The sequence below is a fragment of the Pholcus phalangioides genome, unplaced genomic scaffold (assembly GCF_987345545.1).
Source record: "Pholcus phalangioides strain wild (caught in Gottingen) unplaced genomic scaffold, Ppha-v1.0 ptg000020l_1, whole genome shotgun sequence".
Classification (NCBI taxonomy): domain Eukaryota; kingdom Metazoa; phylum Arthropoda; class Arachnida; order Araneae; family Pholcidae; genus Pholcus; species Pholcus phalangioides.
Window position 1 is genome coordinate 14,265,795 of NW_028301613.1, and position 18,356 is coordinate 14,284,150.

At 35.9% G+C, this 18,356-nt stretch overlaps 1 protein-coding gene across 6 annotated transcripts in view; it reads left to right on the top strand.

Annotated features, from left to right (window-relative positions):
* kto (mediator complex subunit kohtalo) overlaps positions 1 to 18,356 on the top strand; it is a 62,203-nt gene that overhangs the window by 41,544 nt on the left and 2,303 nt on the right. The window contains exons 26-39 of one of the 6 annotated variants that reach the window (XM_089248468.1): positions 109 to 289; positions 2,211 to 2,315; positions 2,418 to 2,614; positions 2,763 to 2,966; positions 3,079 to 3,211; positions 4,102 to 4,283; positions 4,376 to 4,508; positions 4,675 to 4,836; positions 5,211 to 5,468; positions 6,287 to 6,403; positions 10,512 to 10,547; positions 10,991 to 11,129; positions 13,639 to 13,970; positions 14,261 to 14,348. In XM_089248468.1, the coding sequence (XP_089104594.1) occupies positions 109 to 289; positions 2,211 to 2,315; positions 2,418 to 2,614; positions 2,763 to 2,966; positions 3,079 to 3,211; positions 4,102 to 4,283; positions 4,376 to 4,508; positions 4,675 to 4,836; positions 5,211 to 5,468; positions 6,287 to 6,403; positions 10,512 to 10,547; positions 10,991 to 11,129; positions 13,639 to 13,970; positions 14,261 to 14,348 (2,267 nt within the window). The remainder of the gene's footprint in view (positions 1 to 108; positions 290 to 2,210; positions 2,316 to 2,417; positions 2,615 to 2,762; positions 2,967 to 3,078; positions 3,212 to 4,101; positions 4,284 to 4,375; positions 4,509 to 4,674; positions 4,837 to 5,210; positions 5,469 to 6,286; positions 6,404 to 10,511; positions 10,548 to 10,990; positions 11,130 to 13,638; positions 13,971 to 14,260; positions 14,349 to 18,356) is intronic. The other 5 variants (XM_089248470.1, XM_089248469.1, XM_089248471.1 and 2 more) reach the window with 5 other exon arrangements.

Sequence of the window (18,356 nt, forward strand, 5' to 3'; positions counted from 1 at the left end):
TACACTTTTACATTCAAATTTAATTTCATCTCTTGTCAGAAATATTCTCATAAAATGTTTTCCTTCAATTACTTTCACAACGATTAATCCTAAATTGGTATCTTATAGGCCCTTGGGACGTCCTCAAAGTGCTGGTGCTAGAAAAGAAACTGCTGGTCTAAATGACTTTGCAAAGCATGCTCTTAGACAAATTTGTAGCCAGGAATGGGTTCATGAGCGGTGTCTCAGAAATCCTGAAATGCTGTGTACCGAAGACCTTTTATTAGATCCTTTGTTGTCTCACCAGCAGGTAAGATATGTATAAATATATATATATTATTGATGTTACAAGAAATTCTGTGCTTATGTGTACCTGGCTACTTAAACTTAAATTTGTAAATATTATTTGTAAGTATTATAAATAGGTTTGAATTTAAAATTTTGTAGCCATCCTTAACTCTTTTACAGCCGTTTTTTTCCCCCAAAATAGACTCGTCCAAGTTTTCACTAATCTTTTTTCTCTTTCTCTTCACCCTTCTACAAGACTTAGACTTGCTTTATCGGTTTCCATCTCTGACGAGATCTTTCACTTTCTTCCTCACCCTTCACAAATCCAAAACATGCCCATACTCCCTATTGGGGCCATCTTCTGGCGTTTTGGACTTTATAGAGTTAAAGCAGGGTGCACACTGGACAGATACAACAAGAAATGCTATTTGGAGAAAATCAACGTGGATTGATTAAAAACATGAAACCAGTATTTATTTTATGTTTTCAACCAATCCGTGGTGGTTTTGTTCATGTCATGGTCCAGTGTGTACCCTGCCTAACACATTGTTGATGGAGATGTGCACAAAGCTATTATTATTGTCATTTATCAAACTTTGGTGATGCACAAAAGACCTTTTTTTCATTTCCTATGATGGAGAACAGAGTAAACTCACTCTAAAGTATGGTTTATCCCCACCCCACATCCCCAGGTTATAACCTCATAACCTGGTTTAATAATAATTATAACCTGATGGGAAACATTTGATTTTGGCCACTCTCCTCCTTGTTTTAACACTTCTTATGCAGGTAATTTTCAGCTGTTATGGTAAACGTGGTTATCCTTTCTTATAGGCATGATACTGTAACCATCTCAAAGACGCGTTATGTCATACACACTCATCTTGTCCCCCCCCCCCCCCCGTTTTTTTACCAACTTCGATTAGACAAAGGGAAGGAAAAACGATTCATCACCATTTCTTCCCCATTGTTTTGAAAATATAATGAAGGATTCTACACTCTGCAACTGCAGAACAAGTTCTATATTCCAGTTATACAAGGGGTTGAACTGAGATCCAACCACATTCCTACAGGAACACAGTCAAAGCCCAATAATTAGTCAAGATCATCAACAATGGGTTAATTGTCGAGTGATTGATTGTTTAGCTTTGACGGAGTCCCTACAAATGTGTATGTGGTGCATGTGCAGTTAAGTAGTAGTATTAGTCTATCAAGGTTCTACCAAATGACCAAAAATGTGCTGGAATCGAGAGGACCTATTGATTTTGTAGCATACAACCAACAAGGCACACAGGCTGAAATACTCAGCTAAGCTTCGAAGATGGTAGTCTCTGATCTAGATTGGGACATTAACTCAACCAGAAGAGTGTAGAGAAAAAGTTGTAGAGAAAAGTGTTGAACTAAGCTTCACTGGAATAGGTCTCAACATACTTTTTTTTCTGGCAAAAGAATACCAATTATAAATAAAAGATGGGTTTTCACCATGATATCTGAAAGATTTGTGTACTTGAATAAGATTGTTTATACAAGAAATCGCCCACACCTGCTACTTTCCAGACTGGTAGTTCCATTCTTAACCCATTTGCATTCACAAGCACAGTAGTCAGCCAAATTTTGTTGTCCCTTATCACTGTAAACAGAATAATCTGCTTGCTCTAATGGCCACTTTGTGTCAATGTGAAACAACTTGTGACTTTTTTCCCCTCAAAGGTAAAGAAAAATACCTTGTGGTCAGAACTTGATTGGGTTCAACTAATTCAAATAAGTTCAAATTCTGTAGTTTTGCAATTTTTTTTTTAATGAAGTGAGCAACATGTTTAGAGCAGTGACACAAATGGGTCAACGAAGATAAACAGTGATAGTGTAGAATAAACACCAGATATCGTGGTTATATCAAAAATGCGCATGGTGTAAAAGTACAATTTTTCTTTTGTTTCTTCTAGTCCCAGCATTTGCTACGGATGATCTGCCGTCCTAAAGATATTGACATACCTCCTAACATATATGATCCCATTGATCAAAGGCAACTAATTGCAAGCATCCTTCAAGTAGGTTGAATTTTCAGTCTTTATGAATCTTTTCGTTATGATTTTTATTTGATGCCTTTTGTTATTTTTGTTTGATTTAAAATCTTTATTTTTATTTTTTAGAATCTAGATCTGTGGACCTTGAGGGTATCTTGGCTAGAGTTGCAGCTCATGTACAAACAATGTGCTGCCCAGAATCCTCCTCAAATCACTTCCTGGCTCGACAGCGTGGCCAAAGCAACCATTGATGTCTTTCAAGTGATGAGTGAGGAAGGAAACCAATTGAAGGGCGAAGCTCTCTCAAAGTGTTCTCCAGCAAAGTATGTGTTTATTATTAACATCTGAAGATTTGATTCCGTCATACCTTTCAATGATATAACGTTTTATGGTGTATCTGCAGATTTTATCATTTTATATAATCAAGTATGTAAGGGAAAATAATAATCTGTAAATTATTCTATTTTTCAGATTTGAGAATGACAAGCCAACCCGTATATGGTTGGTGGCGCCACTAATTGCAAAATTGCCTGCTGCTGTCCAAGGAAAGATGCTTCAAGCTGCTGGACAAGTATTGGAAAGTGGTAGTTGGTCAGCTCCTTCGACAACATCCAACTCGTCATCATCTTCCAGCTCCTCAAAAAACAAAGAAAAAGAAAGACAGGCACAAAAGAAGTAATTTTGTATTAAAAATTTTTGAGTCTTTTTGCTAATTAAATGTTACATTTTCATTTTTACTTTTGTATAGAACGATGATAATGATGAAATTTTGTATGATATTTTACAGCTCTTCACTGTTGAGTCACCAGCCATTCCTTTCCTTGATCCTGATGTGCCTGAAGGGACAAGATGAACAGCGAGAAGGATTGCTCAAGTCTTTACATTCCCAGATATCTCAATGCCTTCATGTCTCAAAGGATGTATGGATTCATTTGTTTAACTTGAATTTGTTAAAGAAGTTTATATTGTGTTCATTTGTCTTGCTACCTCAGCAGCATTTGTGAATATTAACGTGGGGATGTGTCTGGCTTTTCTACCTCAGCAGTATGCTGAGAAAAGCATATTTCACGTTTATACAGTCAAGCTTGGTTATAAAGATCTTGGCTGTAATGACACCTTCGGCTATAACATTATTAATTGGCCATCTGTGCTAATTCCCATAGAAAATAATGTTAACAAACCTTGCTCATACCATCGATAAAATGAACCACGTCAAATATAACAACAAATTTTTCGTAACTTCTGTTTTTCCGAGTAATTCTGAAGGTCGGCTTTACTCTTCAAAAGTTATTTTACAAAATAAGTTTGACAAAGAAATATAGTGTAAAATTGACAACTTTGTCCATTATACTATATATTTGTCATGTCCAATTTTTTCCTGTAAAATTCATTTCAGCAGGTTTACTGCGGCAATGTATTTCTCTCCAAGGGTTATGTATAAGCAATATTTCATGATTTCTCTGGCAATTGGAAACATGTTTGGCAAGAACCATTATGATATGTATTAATTATACCAATGTCCCATATTAATTATGCTCAATCACATGTGGTCATTATAATCATAATGAAATAAAAACTTCAAGCACTGTATTTGATTTAATCAGATTATATTTTTCTTTGAAAAAAAGGTCTTAAAAATGTCTACTTTGGTTGTAACGACACCTCAGCTATAACAACAGAATTTCTAGGAATCTTTGATATCGTTTTTCTACGTTTGACTGTACTTGTTATTATATGATTTCAAGTTTCAGTTTTGTAATTGATTTGCAGTTCATGAATGTTGATTTACCTCTCATCCTCTTTCTTGTAGGATAAACATGGTCTGGAAGAAGTGAAAACAAAAAAATCCATGCAAGATGCTTTACAGTTGCGCCTCAGTCTCGTCGGTGGTATGTTTGACATGATCCAAAAGAGCAACTCTTTAACAACTGACTGGGCATTGCTTTTTGTCCAGCTCATAAGTTACAGCGTTGTCGATCCACAAATCAATTAGTGAGTATTTGAAATTTTGGTTGTTATTCTCACTGTAATAATAGAAAAAACCTGTATGTCATCTAGACAACTTTTTATTTATTTATTTACAGTGAGCTTTTCACGACTGTCTTGGACATGTTAGCTGCTTTGATACACACCACACAAGTTTCGGACTCATCAAGCAATAGTGAAAGAGGAGAAGAGACTCGCAAACAGTATCTCAATCTGGTGAAAAAACTGAAAGTAGGTCGAATGTTGTGGGGAGAAATGTTTACTTGTCTTGATAATGGTTAAAAATGATTTGAAAACTTTGTGCAGTACATAATTCGAAATTATATTGAATATTTTATTAGATAGATTTGAATAACCAATGCATCGTTTTTCACATGTAAGATCATCTTTCTTGCAGAAGGAGCTGGCAGACAAGAGCAACAAAGCAATACTTATGGTTCGTCAGTTGTTGCCTCTGGCAAAGACACAGTGTGAAGTGATTACGTGTGAGGCCATGGGAAGCTTGATAGATACTAAAGGGAACAAAATTGCAGGATTTGATTCCATTGATAAAAAACAGGTAACTTCACTTATACTGACGAAAAGCAACTGATTCTGTAAATTATATTGGGCCGAAAATACATTATATAAGCTGTTGCTTATCGGTTGCATTTGTCAAGTTTTAAAAACATTTTATAAAACTTTTATACTTTTATTCCAGTTTTAGCAACTTTTTTTTTACTTCACAAAATGTATTTTTTCCAAGATACCTGTGGGTTTTTCTTTTATTAAGTTTAGCTTCTTGTCACCTAGTGCGCATTTATGTTCATCGCAAATGTTCATTCACTAAAATTTGAAAGTGCTTATATACTTTCGATCAACATTATCAGATTCATTATGTTTTGCTGAATTTACGTAGCTCCTCTGAGTAGTATCATGTTTGTTTGCTTGCAGGGTCTTCAGGTGTCTGTCAAACAGAGGGTCAGTCCCTGGGATTTGCTGGAAGGTCACAAGAATCCAGCACCTTTGTCATGGGCATGGTTTTGTGCGATACGAATGGAGAGGAAGCCACTACGTCATGAAGAGAGTCATCGCCTATTGCTTTGGCACACGCATTCCATGAAGAAGCCCAGCAGTTATTATTTAGAACCCCCACCTCTGCCCCCTGAGGATCTACTCGAGCCACCCCCTGAGAAGCAACCTCAAATCTTGGTAACCATTTTTGCAATTTCAGTTATATATATTCGGGGTTCTCAGCACAGCAGCCTGAAAAGTCAGGAAAAGTGGGGGAAATTGTAAAAAAATATTTGTAAAAATCAGGGAAATATGCAAATGTTTGATAAAAGTCAGTGAAAAGTTCTATGAGAAGGGGAAAAAAAATAAATTGGAATTTTTTTTGGAAGAGAAGATTTTGAATTATATTTTGTTCTTCCAGAGTTTTGGTCAGGGAAAGTCAGGAACTTTTTCGGCTTTGGTCAGGGAAATGATACAAATACAACGCCACTACAAGAAAATGCCCAATGAGGTAGCTGAGAAAAAGATGCCCATAACAAATATGGATATCATATATTTCTCAAAAATACAGCAACCGAATTAAAAATGCAATTAAAAACAATATGTATATATATATATACACACATGATGAAATATATTATACAATGCCCATAAAGAATACTTATGTGTGGTTGTCTTATTCTAAGTATGAATAACTTCTCGATTTACCCCAACATGTTTATCATATTTCTTTTTAAACGTGTCAATTGTGTTACAATTTACTACCTCCAGGGGTAAGCTATTCTATTTATTAACAACCCTATTAGAGAAAAATTCCCTGCGACAACAACCTTGCAATGCCCCTTACCAATCGATACTTGTGTCCCCTAGTGAATTTTGTTGGGAACCCTTTATTTTGAATTCATGGGTAGTTTTTTGTTTTTTTGGTAATGAGTTTTCAACTTACGATTTCCTTGTGGAATTTTTTTTAACAGTGAATTTATGCTAACATTATTCTTGTTTCATGAATGATGTAGATCGAAGATGTTAAACGAGGTCGGGAAACTCCACTCGAGCAGTCCCCAAGAGGGAACGCAAAGAAGCAGAAACCGCAGCAAAGGAGGCGACGAGCTGCTAAGATGGTGAATGGACAGGTCTGTTTCTTCATTTACTGTCTCTTTATCTGGTAACTCAGTGTTGGAATTGTGCTGTCAAATCAAGACATTTCAGTATGTACTTGATTCAGAAGAAGAAAAACCGGTAACAGCTTTGAATTAGAAAAAAAAAACTTAACTATAAGGAAGAAAAATTTTAATATTAGTGGAGTATTAATATTTCATTTATTCTCTCCTGGCTATTATAAAAGGGAAAAATGGAAGTGCATGCCCATCGGAATGGTTATGTATCAAACTTGATTATTTTATAGTTATTGTTTTTTGTTTTCTTAATTTTTCTGTGATGTCTTAGATAGTAATAATATCATGGTATATAAAGTATTTATCCCTTCCCTCTCATGTAACCAACCAAATGTCTTATGCTCAAGATGATACGCTTCTAGCCTTTGAGAGCCAGGTGGTTCCTAACCGTAAATGCAAGCCAATCTCCTCTCTTAAAAAAGTCTCACCACAGAGAGCACGAAAACCGGACCAGACCTACAATGGAACAAATATTCAACCATTACACTTCACTCATATTCAGTTTGAAAAATAAATGGCAGCACAAAAAATTCATGCACAACACTAGATACTCATGCAGACTGTTAAGTGCGCTTCACACTTCCAGCGCAACTCATTCAATAGTAAATTTCCCAGGTGCTAGAACAAAGTTGTGCTCAGTTTGAAAAAAAAGAAAAAAGCCTTTGAGCTGGAGTTGTGAAGTATAATGTCTTTTTGCCTTTGAAGGCCTATATTTCATTGGTGAGGAGGTAAGATATACCTCACTCACACTTCACGTCTGAAGTATAGATGACAGCACTGAAAAATAAGATACAACATTATATATGCACTCAGACTGTTAAGTACACACAGTCACACTTCCGGCACAATACACTGGGTAGCAAATTGCCCATGGCAATAGACCAGAGTTGTGCTCAGTTTGAAAGAAAGAAAAAGGTAAGATGTATTTCAAAATTTTATATATTTTTTAAAATTAAAAACACAGAATGTGATAAGTAATGCACAAATATAAAAGGGTAAGTTTTTAATTATTAACAGTTGAAGCTTTCTGCCGAATAACAGTCTATGCTACATTTTTGCAAAATTGTTTTTTTTTTTTGACTGAATTATGTTTCATAAAGCTTCCATTACACGTTCCTAAAGTAAGTTTCTGCAGAAACCAACACATGTAATTGTTATGCACCTTTTCACAGCTGCTACCCACGCAAAAAAGGTGGTTTTTTTTTTATTCGGAGCAGACTTTTATTGTGTCTCCTCTAAAGTTTGAAAAAATAGCATAGACTGTTGCTTGGCCAAATGCTTCAATTCATGACGCCAGTGTGTTGTTTTTCTCTTGTGACGAGAAAGTAAACTGATGCCTAGTTAGCAGAGAGCTTTCTGTGTTCTTTTGTTTGCGTGATGCAGCCCTTAATCACCATTCAGAGTGTTCCCGAGACTACTGGTTGGTGGGTGTTGATGAAACAAATGCGTTACAAGCCATACAAAGTGCATAACTTTTAAGTTCTGAAGCTTGGTGATGCGCTAAAATACCTGAAATTCTGCCAAGGTGGCCAATTTTTGCCTCTGGCTTCCATTACAACGTGTTTTGCAAGATTTTTCTTATTGCCTTGGTATTATATGTGTGGCTAAAGGAAGTCATACTGAACATTTGTAAATAAAACTCAGAACTCAGACATTTTTTTCCTTTATATTCGTGCTTTACCTGATTCTTTGTTGTTAATTTTAAAGAAATACATCACTCTTAAATCGAATGATTCTTTCTAAATTGCCCTATATATCTTCAAGGGTAATTGCCACAAATTTCTCCATCAGAGTCAACCTATCGCATTTAAAACTTAATTTGGGTGTGTTTCTCGAACCATTTGGGTTTTATCTCCTATGTAAAATTACCAAACTTTATTTCTTGTGTTTTTTTAATACCTGAGGGAACATATTATAGAATGTGCTTCGCATGTCATGTGTGCCTATTCATTTGTTATTTGATGTGTACCTCACTTGTTTGTTCCTAATTGTGTTGTGCATTTTTATTCCCTTGTGGCATGTCCATGTTTATATTTGTTGTGTGTGTGTGTGTTTTGTTTTGTCCCATTTCTGTTTTTAGTGTGTTGATGTTGCATTCTGACAGCAGTTCTTGCAGCGAGATTAGATTTTGGTTTCAGATCTCAAGGTTTCATTTAGAAAGAAAAAAATAATGATCTATCTGTGTGTAGTTCCTTTTGCATGAAAGTTTAAACGGCAGTGCATGCTCTATTTTGTCAATTGCTTAAATGTACGTATTTGTTGGTTCTCAAGTGGAGTGAGGTGTTCCGATGAATTTCTTTTTAACTTACCATTACCTTATCCTTTCTTCAAAACTCACTGGTATCGCAAACCTGCAGTGATTATTTAATAGCCCAGATACAAAATAAACATTAGTTCATTTCTCAAAAGCAAAAAAAAATGATAAAAATGTCATAGCTGCCAACTTTGGAGAATAAGATTTAGGGAAGTTTTCACACGAATCCAAATTCTGCACAAAAATAAAGATAAAATGGATTTTTGTAAAACCATCTAAGGATTTTTCATTAGTAAAAGTAATATTGTAAGGATTTTTTCCCTTTGCAAAAATGTGAGATCTTGCAAGCCATCGCCAATTAGAGCCAAGTTGCCAATCTACTAAACAGTAGGTTAAATTATGTGTTGATAACCACTACTGAATCAAATAATCTAAAGAAAAAAAATTGCCATCAGACCCAAAACGAAGTATGGGTCAAAGTAGGTACAACTCATCTCACCAATTTCAAATATCAAAAGGTTGAATTGATGCTAGCTGTTTGGCAAATTTTGTCTTTTTTTTCCCCGCAAATGAAATATTTTTTTATGATTTGATGCAATGATGATGATTTACATTGCTCTAGTGACATCATTTCGGGAATTAAGAATGAAAGCAACAGTTTTTCCCCAGGTAAATTCTTTGGGAATGATTCTTCCCCCCCCCCCCAAAAAAAGTAGAGATTTTTTACATTTGAAGTCAAAATTGGGGAGCATAAGAATTTTTTTAGGAATTCTGGAGATGGAGTAGAAATTTGGGAGCCTCTTGGAAAATCTAAGGGACTCTATGAAAGACAGTGTTGACTGTTTTGATTTGATTGTGCCTTCATAAAACATGGAACTGGAGAAACATTGAAAGCTGTCTTGGGATTTCTCAAATGATTTCCGTGATAAATGATCATTATTAGGTAAAAATCAACTGCTAATTCGTTCTGCCATCAATCAGAAATGAATTAGCAGTTGGTACGTATGGGACAAAAAGAAGAATGAATTTTACACCCAAACACCACATTAAAAGACTTTAACAGCTTGAGGCTTATCTACTACTTTTAGGACTTCAATTATAATTGTTCCACTGTTAGCATAGATAATGTAATGTCTGGACGTTAGAATCACTGCAGATTTGCTTAAACATTAAATTTCTGAACAGACCCTATATCTCCTAAATTTTTGGATACTATTGAGCGAATATACGTGTAACAAAATCTTTTGCTTGATCAGTTCTTTAGTTATCTATTTCACTTACAGTCCACCACCCTGTTTCAATCAAGCCAGATAATTATTTGCTGTGTTATATCTTGATCAAGCTTCATAAAAATGATGCAATTGTTTAACTTTGCAGGAAATGAAACAGAATTATATTCAATATCTGCACCAGTTTTTCTTCTTATAATAGTAATCTATGCTTTGTTCGAAATAACATCCTATTTTTTCAGATATATATACTTCTGCATGGAGAGCATTAAGAAAATCTTGTTCGTACAGGGTCTTTTTTTGCTTTCTTCTCTTTATATTCAGATGCTGAACAGACTTGCTAAGTGGCATATCTTTACTTTGGTCGCGTAAAAAATAAATTTAGACAAAGACAATTTTTTTTGGCATTGGTGCCATTGTCTTATCATAATGCGTAGGTCTTTTTTAGTAAGTGTATTGTATCAGAAATTATATATGGATCTGGAACCTGCAAGAACTGCTTTGCACACCACAATTTCTCAAAAAGAGAGAAAAAAAAAACATAAAGTAATTACTTTTTAATTATGAGCAGAACTTTTTGCAGGGTGTTGAGAAAGAGATAAAGGGCAAGAAACGAGAGGTAATGTTGATCAAAATGGATCAATTTTTTTTTTCATTGTTATTACTAATATTTTTTGAGATTTTTTCCCCCCACTTAAGTTGAGTATATTTATTTTTCCAGTGTTGTATTGCATTTCTTCTATCTTTGCAACACCTTGTCCAGTTTTCTAAGTTGTGCATGTGTGTATCATTTCTTGTGAAGCCTCTAACTTCTATTTCACTTTTTTATTTTCCTACAATGATAGCTTTATGCGGTGAGCCAAAAATTTCAATATGCAGCAATTAGATCATGCTTACTATGCCTCATTATGCTGGAGGAATAGAAGCGAAGTCAAAAACTCATTTTATAATGTGAAATGTTCACATTCTAATCTTCAATAGTCATATACTTTTTATATAACGATGCATAAAGTTTGTTTAAAAAGCATGTGATATGTAGTCTCATTTTCAATCTCCTTTCAGCAAGCTCATTCTATCAGGCCAGGCATGGGATTTCCGGACCAGATGATGTACCAGCAAGGGCCTCCTCAACACTGGTATGGACAGCAACCGCAAATGCAACAACCGCCGTATTATTCGCCGCAACAGCAATTACCCCCTGGTATGATCAAACACCTTCATATTTGTTGTATGTTCTGAAATTATCTTAGAAAAGTTAGGCACCTAATTTCCAGCTCAACTGTTCTGGATACAAAACCTAGCCAAGTAGAACGGTTGGAAATTGCTATGTAACAAGAATCTCACTTTTATAAGTAAGATGCTAAATTTTAGAAAGCATTTGACAAAAATGCTTGAAAAAGGTCAGTTTTGTTTTCTCTTCGATAAATGCAAAGGATGAACAACTACAATAATTACACAATAAGCTCCTCATGAACATCTCCACTGGATTTTTAACAGACAGATGAACTTCAATGTTGATTCTTCCTGCCCCTTTTCATCCAATGTTCTATTCATTTGCATTACCAAATTATAAATGGAAAGATTTGCTCATGCTTTTAATTGCCCCCCCCCCCCAGTAATAGTAATTGACAGACTATATACGGTTATCTCTTAGTGCAAAGGCTTACTTGATCAGTACTTACAGTTTAGAGCAGTGTTTCCCAAACTTAGGTGATATCGTTCCTAGTGGAAAGGAAGGACTATAAGTTGCAAGTACAATAAAGGATCCACTTAGTTGGGCTAAGGAGGAGAAATGTTGGGAGTATCTTATTACTAAGGCAATGAGATAAATAAGTTTGTGTGTGTGCGCGCAATGCACTCTCTCGTTATATCAGATTTTTGATGTGCTATATTCATCCTAATGTGCACCCTTTTCTCCCTCAAAAATCAAACTTGTTCATCTTCATGCTCGTTAGAATCAATGATGGTATTAGGAAGGGAAAAATTGTTCTGAGAAACAAGGTGCACGCTTCATCCTAAATGAGTTTTAAACCGAGTACCTCCTATTCTAATTCTAACACATGAGTTCATAAAAATAGCCATTTGCTATTCTAAAGAAAAGAATAAAAGCCAGGCCAATGCCAAATATCATGAACTCTAATGTTGTCTTTCATCGGGAATCTCAATTAGACGTACAACATGCTGATTTTGTTTTGTGTTCACTTGTAACTTTTTTTTTGGGGGGGGGGGGGTAGCAAGTAGCGATTGGGACGGAATGCTTAAAGCGCATGACCCAATCTGCTGTGGCTCCTCCCCTTGTTGTATGATGTGGTGACTAATGGGAGTTTATGTATGGATATATCTAGTTAAGGCCAAGCATGCTGTTCATAGTTGGTGTAGTGGGTAGAGTGTGAACCTACCATACCAAAGGTTGGAGGTTCGAACCCAGCTTGCGGTTTTGTTAATTTTTTCTTTGCACATGCCTTCAATTTTTTTAAGATTATTTATTATTATTATGTGTTGTTTTATTTTTTTTTATCATTTGTCATTAGGGTTAAAAACTGTGGCTCTAGGTTTCTAGCAATTGCATTAGAATTTTTGCTGAAGTTGCAGCTGTTTCATGCCGAAAATGTTCTTTTTTTTTACCCTAAGGTTGTTGATACAATATCTGATTTTGAGTGGTGGAATAGTTTTTATAATATTTTGGGTAAAGACGTAATTATAGAGATTGATATGAGATTTTTTTTTGGACCATACTAACCACAGCCAAAGCATTGACTGCCTGTGCTGAAAGGATTTTTTCAGCACGTTTGGTGTAGTTCATTCTAAATAGCAAAACAGATTAAGAGTTGAAAAAAGCATCAAAACTAGCGTTTCTAATGAAGCAAATGAACAATTATTTAGGGTAAAATAATTCAATATGATATATGTAAGATATCTATTCAAGAAATGTAAGGTTTTTCTTTTTTTTCTTAATAAAATGTTCTGATATTTTTCACAAGTATATGATTCTTTATTTGGTTTGCAAATATTTTTTTAAATAGTCGTTATTTGTATAAATTAAAATTTCTTTAATTGTATATTTTAAGAAAATATAGATTAATGGCTAGTGTGTGTTAACAATACATATATTTAAATATATATTTTGTTTTAAAAAAATAAAAAAAAATCTTGATTTAAATCCGCAACCCAGTTTTGTCAGTCATTATTAGTATTTCATTTCACCAACTAATCACGAGGTGCACAGGGTTAGGGGTTGTTGCCAAGCCATGAACATGATGAGACGAGTATTGAGGGGGAGCACCCACCATAGGGAGGCGACCCATTTCTTCGTTATTGGTTCATAATGAAAATTGATTCGCAAGGAAACAAAATATAAAATTTTCATTGCAGTAAATGGTTGCATTTATTGCATGGCATTATTTCTGCCCCTTATGCCACCACGGAGAGAGGTGCTTTACAGAGATGACGTCAAAAGAGCAAGACAAGTTCTGTGCATGTGCTTTGAGAAATATTCAGTTCCATGTCCCTGTCTAGGGGGGGGGGGGGGGTTAACTTAGAACGGGACATCAATTTTGTCTTACTCTTAACTTCTTGCAAATATGTCAAAAGAAAACTTTGTTTTGTACGCATTTGATTGAGGCAAAATAGTTTCAAATTGAAAATATATTTTAGTGTTGTGCATAATGTTGTTGAATGTTTTCTTTTTACTTAAGACGTTCTCTTCCTAGCAGGTGGCCCAAGATTTGAACGTCCATTATCTCAGTCAAAGCAGGCGTTGAGTTCTATGCTGCGTGCACGTCATCCCTCTTCCCAGTTCATGCCTGGTCCGGGAAGCAATCCCCAGCACCAGGCTGCTGGCAGTGGTGGAGGTGGTTCTGCGGTCTCGATGCCTGGGAGCATGAGCGGAGGTCACATGGCAGGTCCGGGAGCAGGTGGACCGATGCCGGGTCATCCGTCCAGTCACCCTGGTGGTTCGGGCCCTGCACCGTTCCCGATGGAAATGATGCCCAAGCGGCAACAGTTGATGATGCGACCACAGATGCGACCCCAAGGAATGCCTGTAATAATTTTTTTTTAAATGTTGAATGCTTGTTTCGGTGTGTTGTATGTACGATAAAATTAATCGTGTGTTTATTCCTTTTATTGAATGCTCATTCTGGATACTTTCTCACTACTTAAAATAAATTGTTAACTGTTCTGTGAAATAACATATAAAGTAGACTCTGGGGTTGTTTTTGGTTTTTGTAATTTTTTATTGGTCTGTAAGGACCATGATTTATGCACATTGCTTTTGGATGTTTGCACTAATTTCTGTATCTGAGCTTAATCATTTTTGTATCATTTTTACAGGGTGGTCCTTCCAACATGTATCCCCATGGTATGCAACCAAATTCTGGGCCAGCTACGCCACTGCATCATCTGCCACCTCAGGGTAATAGAACAAATCGTTCCTTGCTGTTTTTTTGCTGTTTAATTTTAATGTAATGTTTAATGTTTTTTTTTTTCATTTTTGAATGTGAAATGGTTGAAACATAAGTTTGAAAAATTAATTTAAAAAAAAAAAGTTCTACCTTTTTGTGATTGTGTTTTGCTAAATGATAAGTCACAATGATATTTCTCGCTTTTATGTGTTTCTGTGTCCCAATTCAATTACTTGCATTGTCCAGCATTTATATTTAATATTTTCCTGTTAGGTTCACAACACGAACAAGCACATTCCAACATGTACCAATTTGTAAGAAGTTCCGCAGAGGAATATGGACGAGGTACATGTGTGGTTTAGTAGTAGCCTTGCATAATAAGCGGCTGTGATGGTCGAGTGATCATAGTGACAGACTCGCATCGCGAGGATCCGGGTTCAAACCCCACCATCCCCGCAGTGGTGGTCATCTGAAGTTGGTTTACTGCAGTTCTTTCAACTTCGAGGCGCGAATGCAAGCCGATCTCCCCGTTAAAAAGTCTCCTCGCAGAGAGCAACAGGCCTAGAGCGTTTCAATTACTCATTCATTACACTTCACTCACTATGAAGTGAGAAAAAACACATAGTTTGAAAAAAAATTGATTGCAGATGGCAGCATAACAAGCATTACACAGAAACAAACTTCACGGATGTTTCACTATACATACACACACACACATTCCAACATGTACCAATTCATTAGAAGTTCCGCAAAGGAATATGGACAAGGTGCGTGTCTGGTTTAGTAGTAGTAGTAGCCTTGCAAAATATCGGTGTAAATCTAAGTACACATCAAACTAAATTTTTTTTAAATATGCTAATTGGAATTTTTTCCCATAAATTTAAAATTTACTGATTATATTTTATTTTGTATGGTGTATATCCTTTCCTGCGGAAAAGGTTATGTCGGGAGAATTTCTAGGACAATGAAAACATAAAATAGAAAATATAGTCCTATTGCAATAAAAGGTGAAAGTGGGCACGAATTACACAAGTTAACTAACTGAAGGATGTACCTAGACAAGATATGTATTGAGCTGTCGAAAAAGACAAAGAACATCTAAAGTGGGGAGAAATAAGAAAATAAGCCGTAATTTAATACATTACTTGTTGAGAGTAAATATTGGTTGACATTTTTCTCAATTAGATATAAAATTGCAACTTGTTGAAATTTTTTTTTTTACGTAATTCAGGGTGAGCAAAAAGTTTATAGAAACTTTAAAAATTCATAAAATCCGGATAAATAACTGAAATAAAAAATGGTTCGCAGGGTTAGCATCGTTAGGTCACGGGAATTTTTTAAGACACAAAAAAAGGCCAAAAAACAGCCTATAGGTGGCGCTGATGTACACAAATCAAAGAAAAGATACGTAAATGAACAGAATGCCTCTAAATCGTTTATTACAGCAGTTTGTGTTCCACATGACCACCACCATAGGGGATAGATAGATCCTAGATTTTGCTGCTCCGAAATGACTTCATCCCTTCCCACCATCATTGCAGTCAAACCTACAATACATTGAGTCACAAATCCAGCAACAGCAGAGTGCAGCAGATCCACATACACGGTTTACAACGGTGAACTGGTTGTGGATTAGCAGCGCAAGTTCTTAAGCCTAATTTGTACATTTCCACCAAAGTCGCTCATACCAGCGCCATTCATCATTCTGAAAGTTATTGGCTGTTTTTTATTAGTTTTTCTTTTTTTCTGTCTTAAAAAAATTCATGACTTAATGCTAATCCTGTAAGCCGTTTTTTATTTAGGTTTTTATTCATTTTTAAAGTTTCTACAGACTTTTTGCCCACCCTGTATTAAAATACAATATATCATTGTTGAATTTGATTGTCATGGCAATAAAAATCCCTCCATTACTAGTTTTCAATATTTATTTAAATTGCATAATTTATCGCATAATTAAAATTCGATGTCAATCATTTGAAATAACTAATAATTTAATATTCAATTAAAAACACCAATTTTATTTGTAATTGTGATGAATTTTAAGAATATTAATATTCGGCCAAAGCATTAGCAGAATATTCAATTATTCGGCCAAATCACTAATCGTCCCGTGCCTACTTTTAACAATAAATTTGCTGCTCCAATTTATACATCCTTGCTCTAAAACTACTCCAAATCCTAGATTTTGCTGCTTCGAAATGGACTTCATCCCTTCCCACCCCTGACATTGTAATCTATATGAAGTTAGTAAATATATGATGTAGACCAGTGGTTCCCAACCTTTTTCAGTCCACGTACCCCCAGCTGGCTCGGTTCCTTTCCACGCACCCCCAACCCCGAATCCTCTGGAACCCCCCCCCCCCCCTCCCCACAATCTGTTTCACCAAAAAAAAAAAGGTACGTGTTGAATTAAATTAAATGGTCTATTTTTTCATTATTTAGATTTTTTTATTTTTCAAGTAAGCAAAAACAAATTAACACGAAGATTGGGAAAAAAATTAATGTGATGTTTGGGACTGTATTGAATTACAAAGTTTTGAAAAATTAAGCTCAAAAGAGGATAAATACAAACTCAAAGCCGGAGCTGCGTTCAATTTGCTTCTATATTCATTTTTCATGTAAAAGTTATATGAAGAAAACGCCCGTTCAACAAGCTCTGTGCTAACAAACGGCAACAAAAATATTATAGCTTTTCTAGAAAGTTCAACGCATTCGTCACCACGGCAAGCCCAAAAACTGACTAGGTTCACCATCCCGTCATTGAAGAGGATGTTCAGAGGGGTATCTGATGCGAGCTCTAGCAATTTCTCATTTTCTGGAATCGACAATCAAAAGCCGGTTCAAAATAGTCTCCTTTGAAAGGATTAGATGTCCACCGATCACCCATTTCCGGCTCTGAAAATTTTTTTTCAAACGAGGATTTTAATCCGTCCAAGTGCTCGACTGTTAAATTTAGCTCAGCTTGTGACAAGAAATCGTGAAGTGTTTTAAACACTTCCTATAAAAAAAAGGTTACCTCGTTCCGAAGTTCGAACAGCAACATCAGGACTTAACTCCGAGATAGCCACGTAACTTCTGTGTACAAAAAGCAAAGCGTTGTGAAGGATGTCCATGTCTTCCCACAACTAGAGCCGTCTTAAGAGCATCATGGGCCCCCCCCCCAGGCCATGTGGTTTTTCTGAGGCCCTACCAGATACATTCTGGATAATTTCAACCAGATCTCATTTTTGGGAGGCCCCTCTTCTTTTTGAGGCCCCCCGGGCCGTGCATTGAGACGGACTGCCACGCATGGACGACGGCCTGAGAAGCAACTTTCCGTGGATTTTCCTCCATCTGTGGTGAGCCCAATGCATTTTGACCATTGAATTCTTCTTTCAACGAAATAATGATTAATTGCTTCAAATAAGTCTTTAACAGTCGTATGACCTCTTCAATGGGTGACAAATAAAAAGATTTACTTCAAATTCTCTTTCAAGTACTTAGCAATTACAAGTAGCACAGAATATTGCGCAAAACGTCGATACTTTCGTCGACTTGGATAGAAAAAAAATTCACAACCTTTGACGTGACTTATAACTGTGCTCTCAACATCGTCTGACATGTCCTGTATTCTTCGAGACACCATACTATTTGACGGAGATATTAAACTCATTATAAGAGCACTTTCCTCTGCAAACATGCATCTGACATCATATTTTTACCAGTAGTGTGATTTTTTCCCCCGTCTCGCAATACGATAGCTAATGTAGTAGGAGGCTTTGGTAGCTTTGGTAGAATCACATTTGGAAGATTCAAAATGTTTTCAGGTTTACAGGTGCTCAGTATTTCATTTTGGTGTTTCGGTCAAATTCCGCGCAGATCTAATTTTTAGCCACTGATCCATAGCGCAAAGCATGAGTAGTAGGTGCTTGGTGGAAAAGTTGACGCGGAAAATTGTGCGAATAACATGCACATGCCTCAATACAAACGTCCACAACAAAAGTTAAACACAACACGAATTAATTCTTCGCTTTTATGCACAGCCA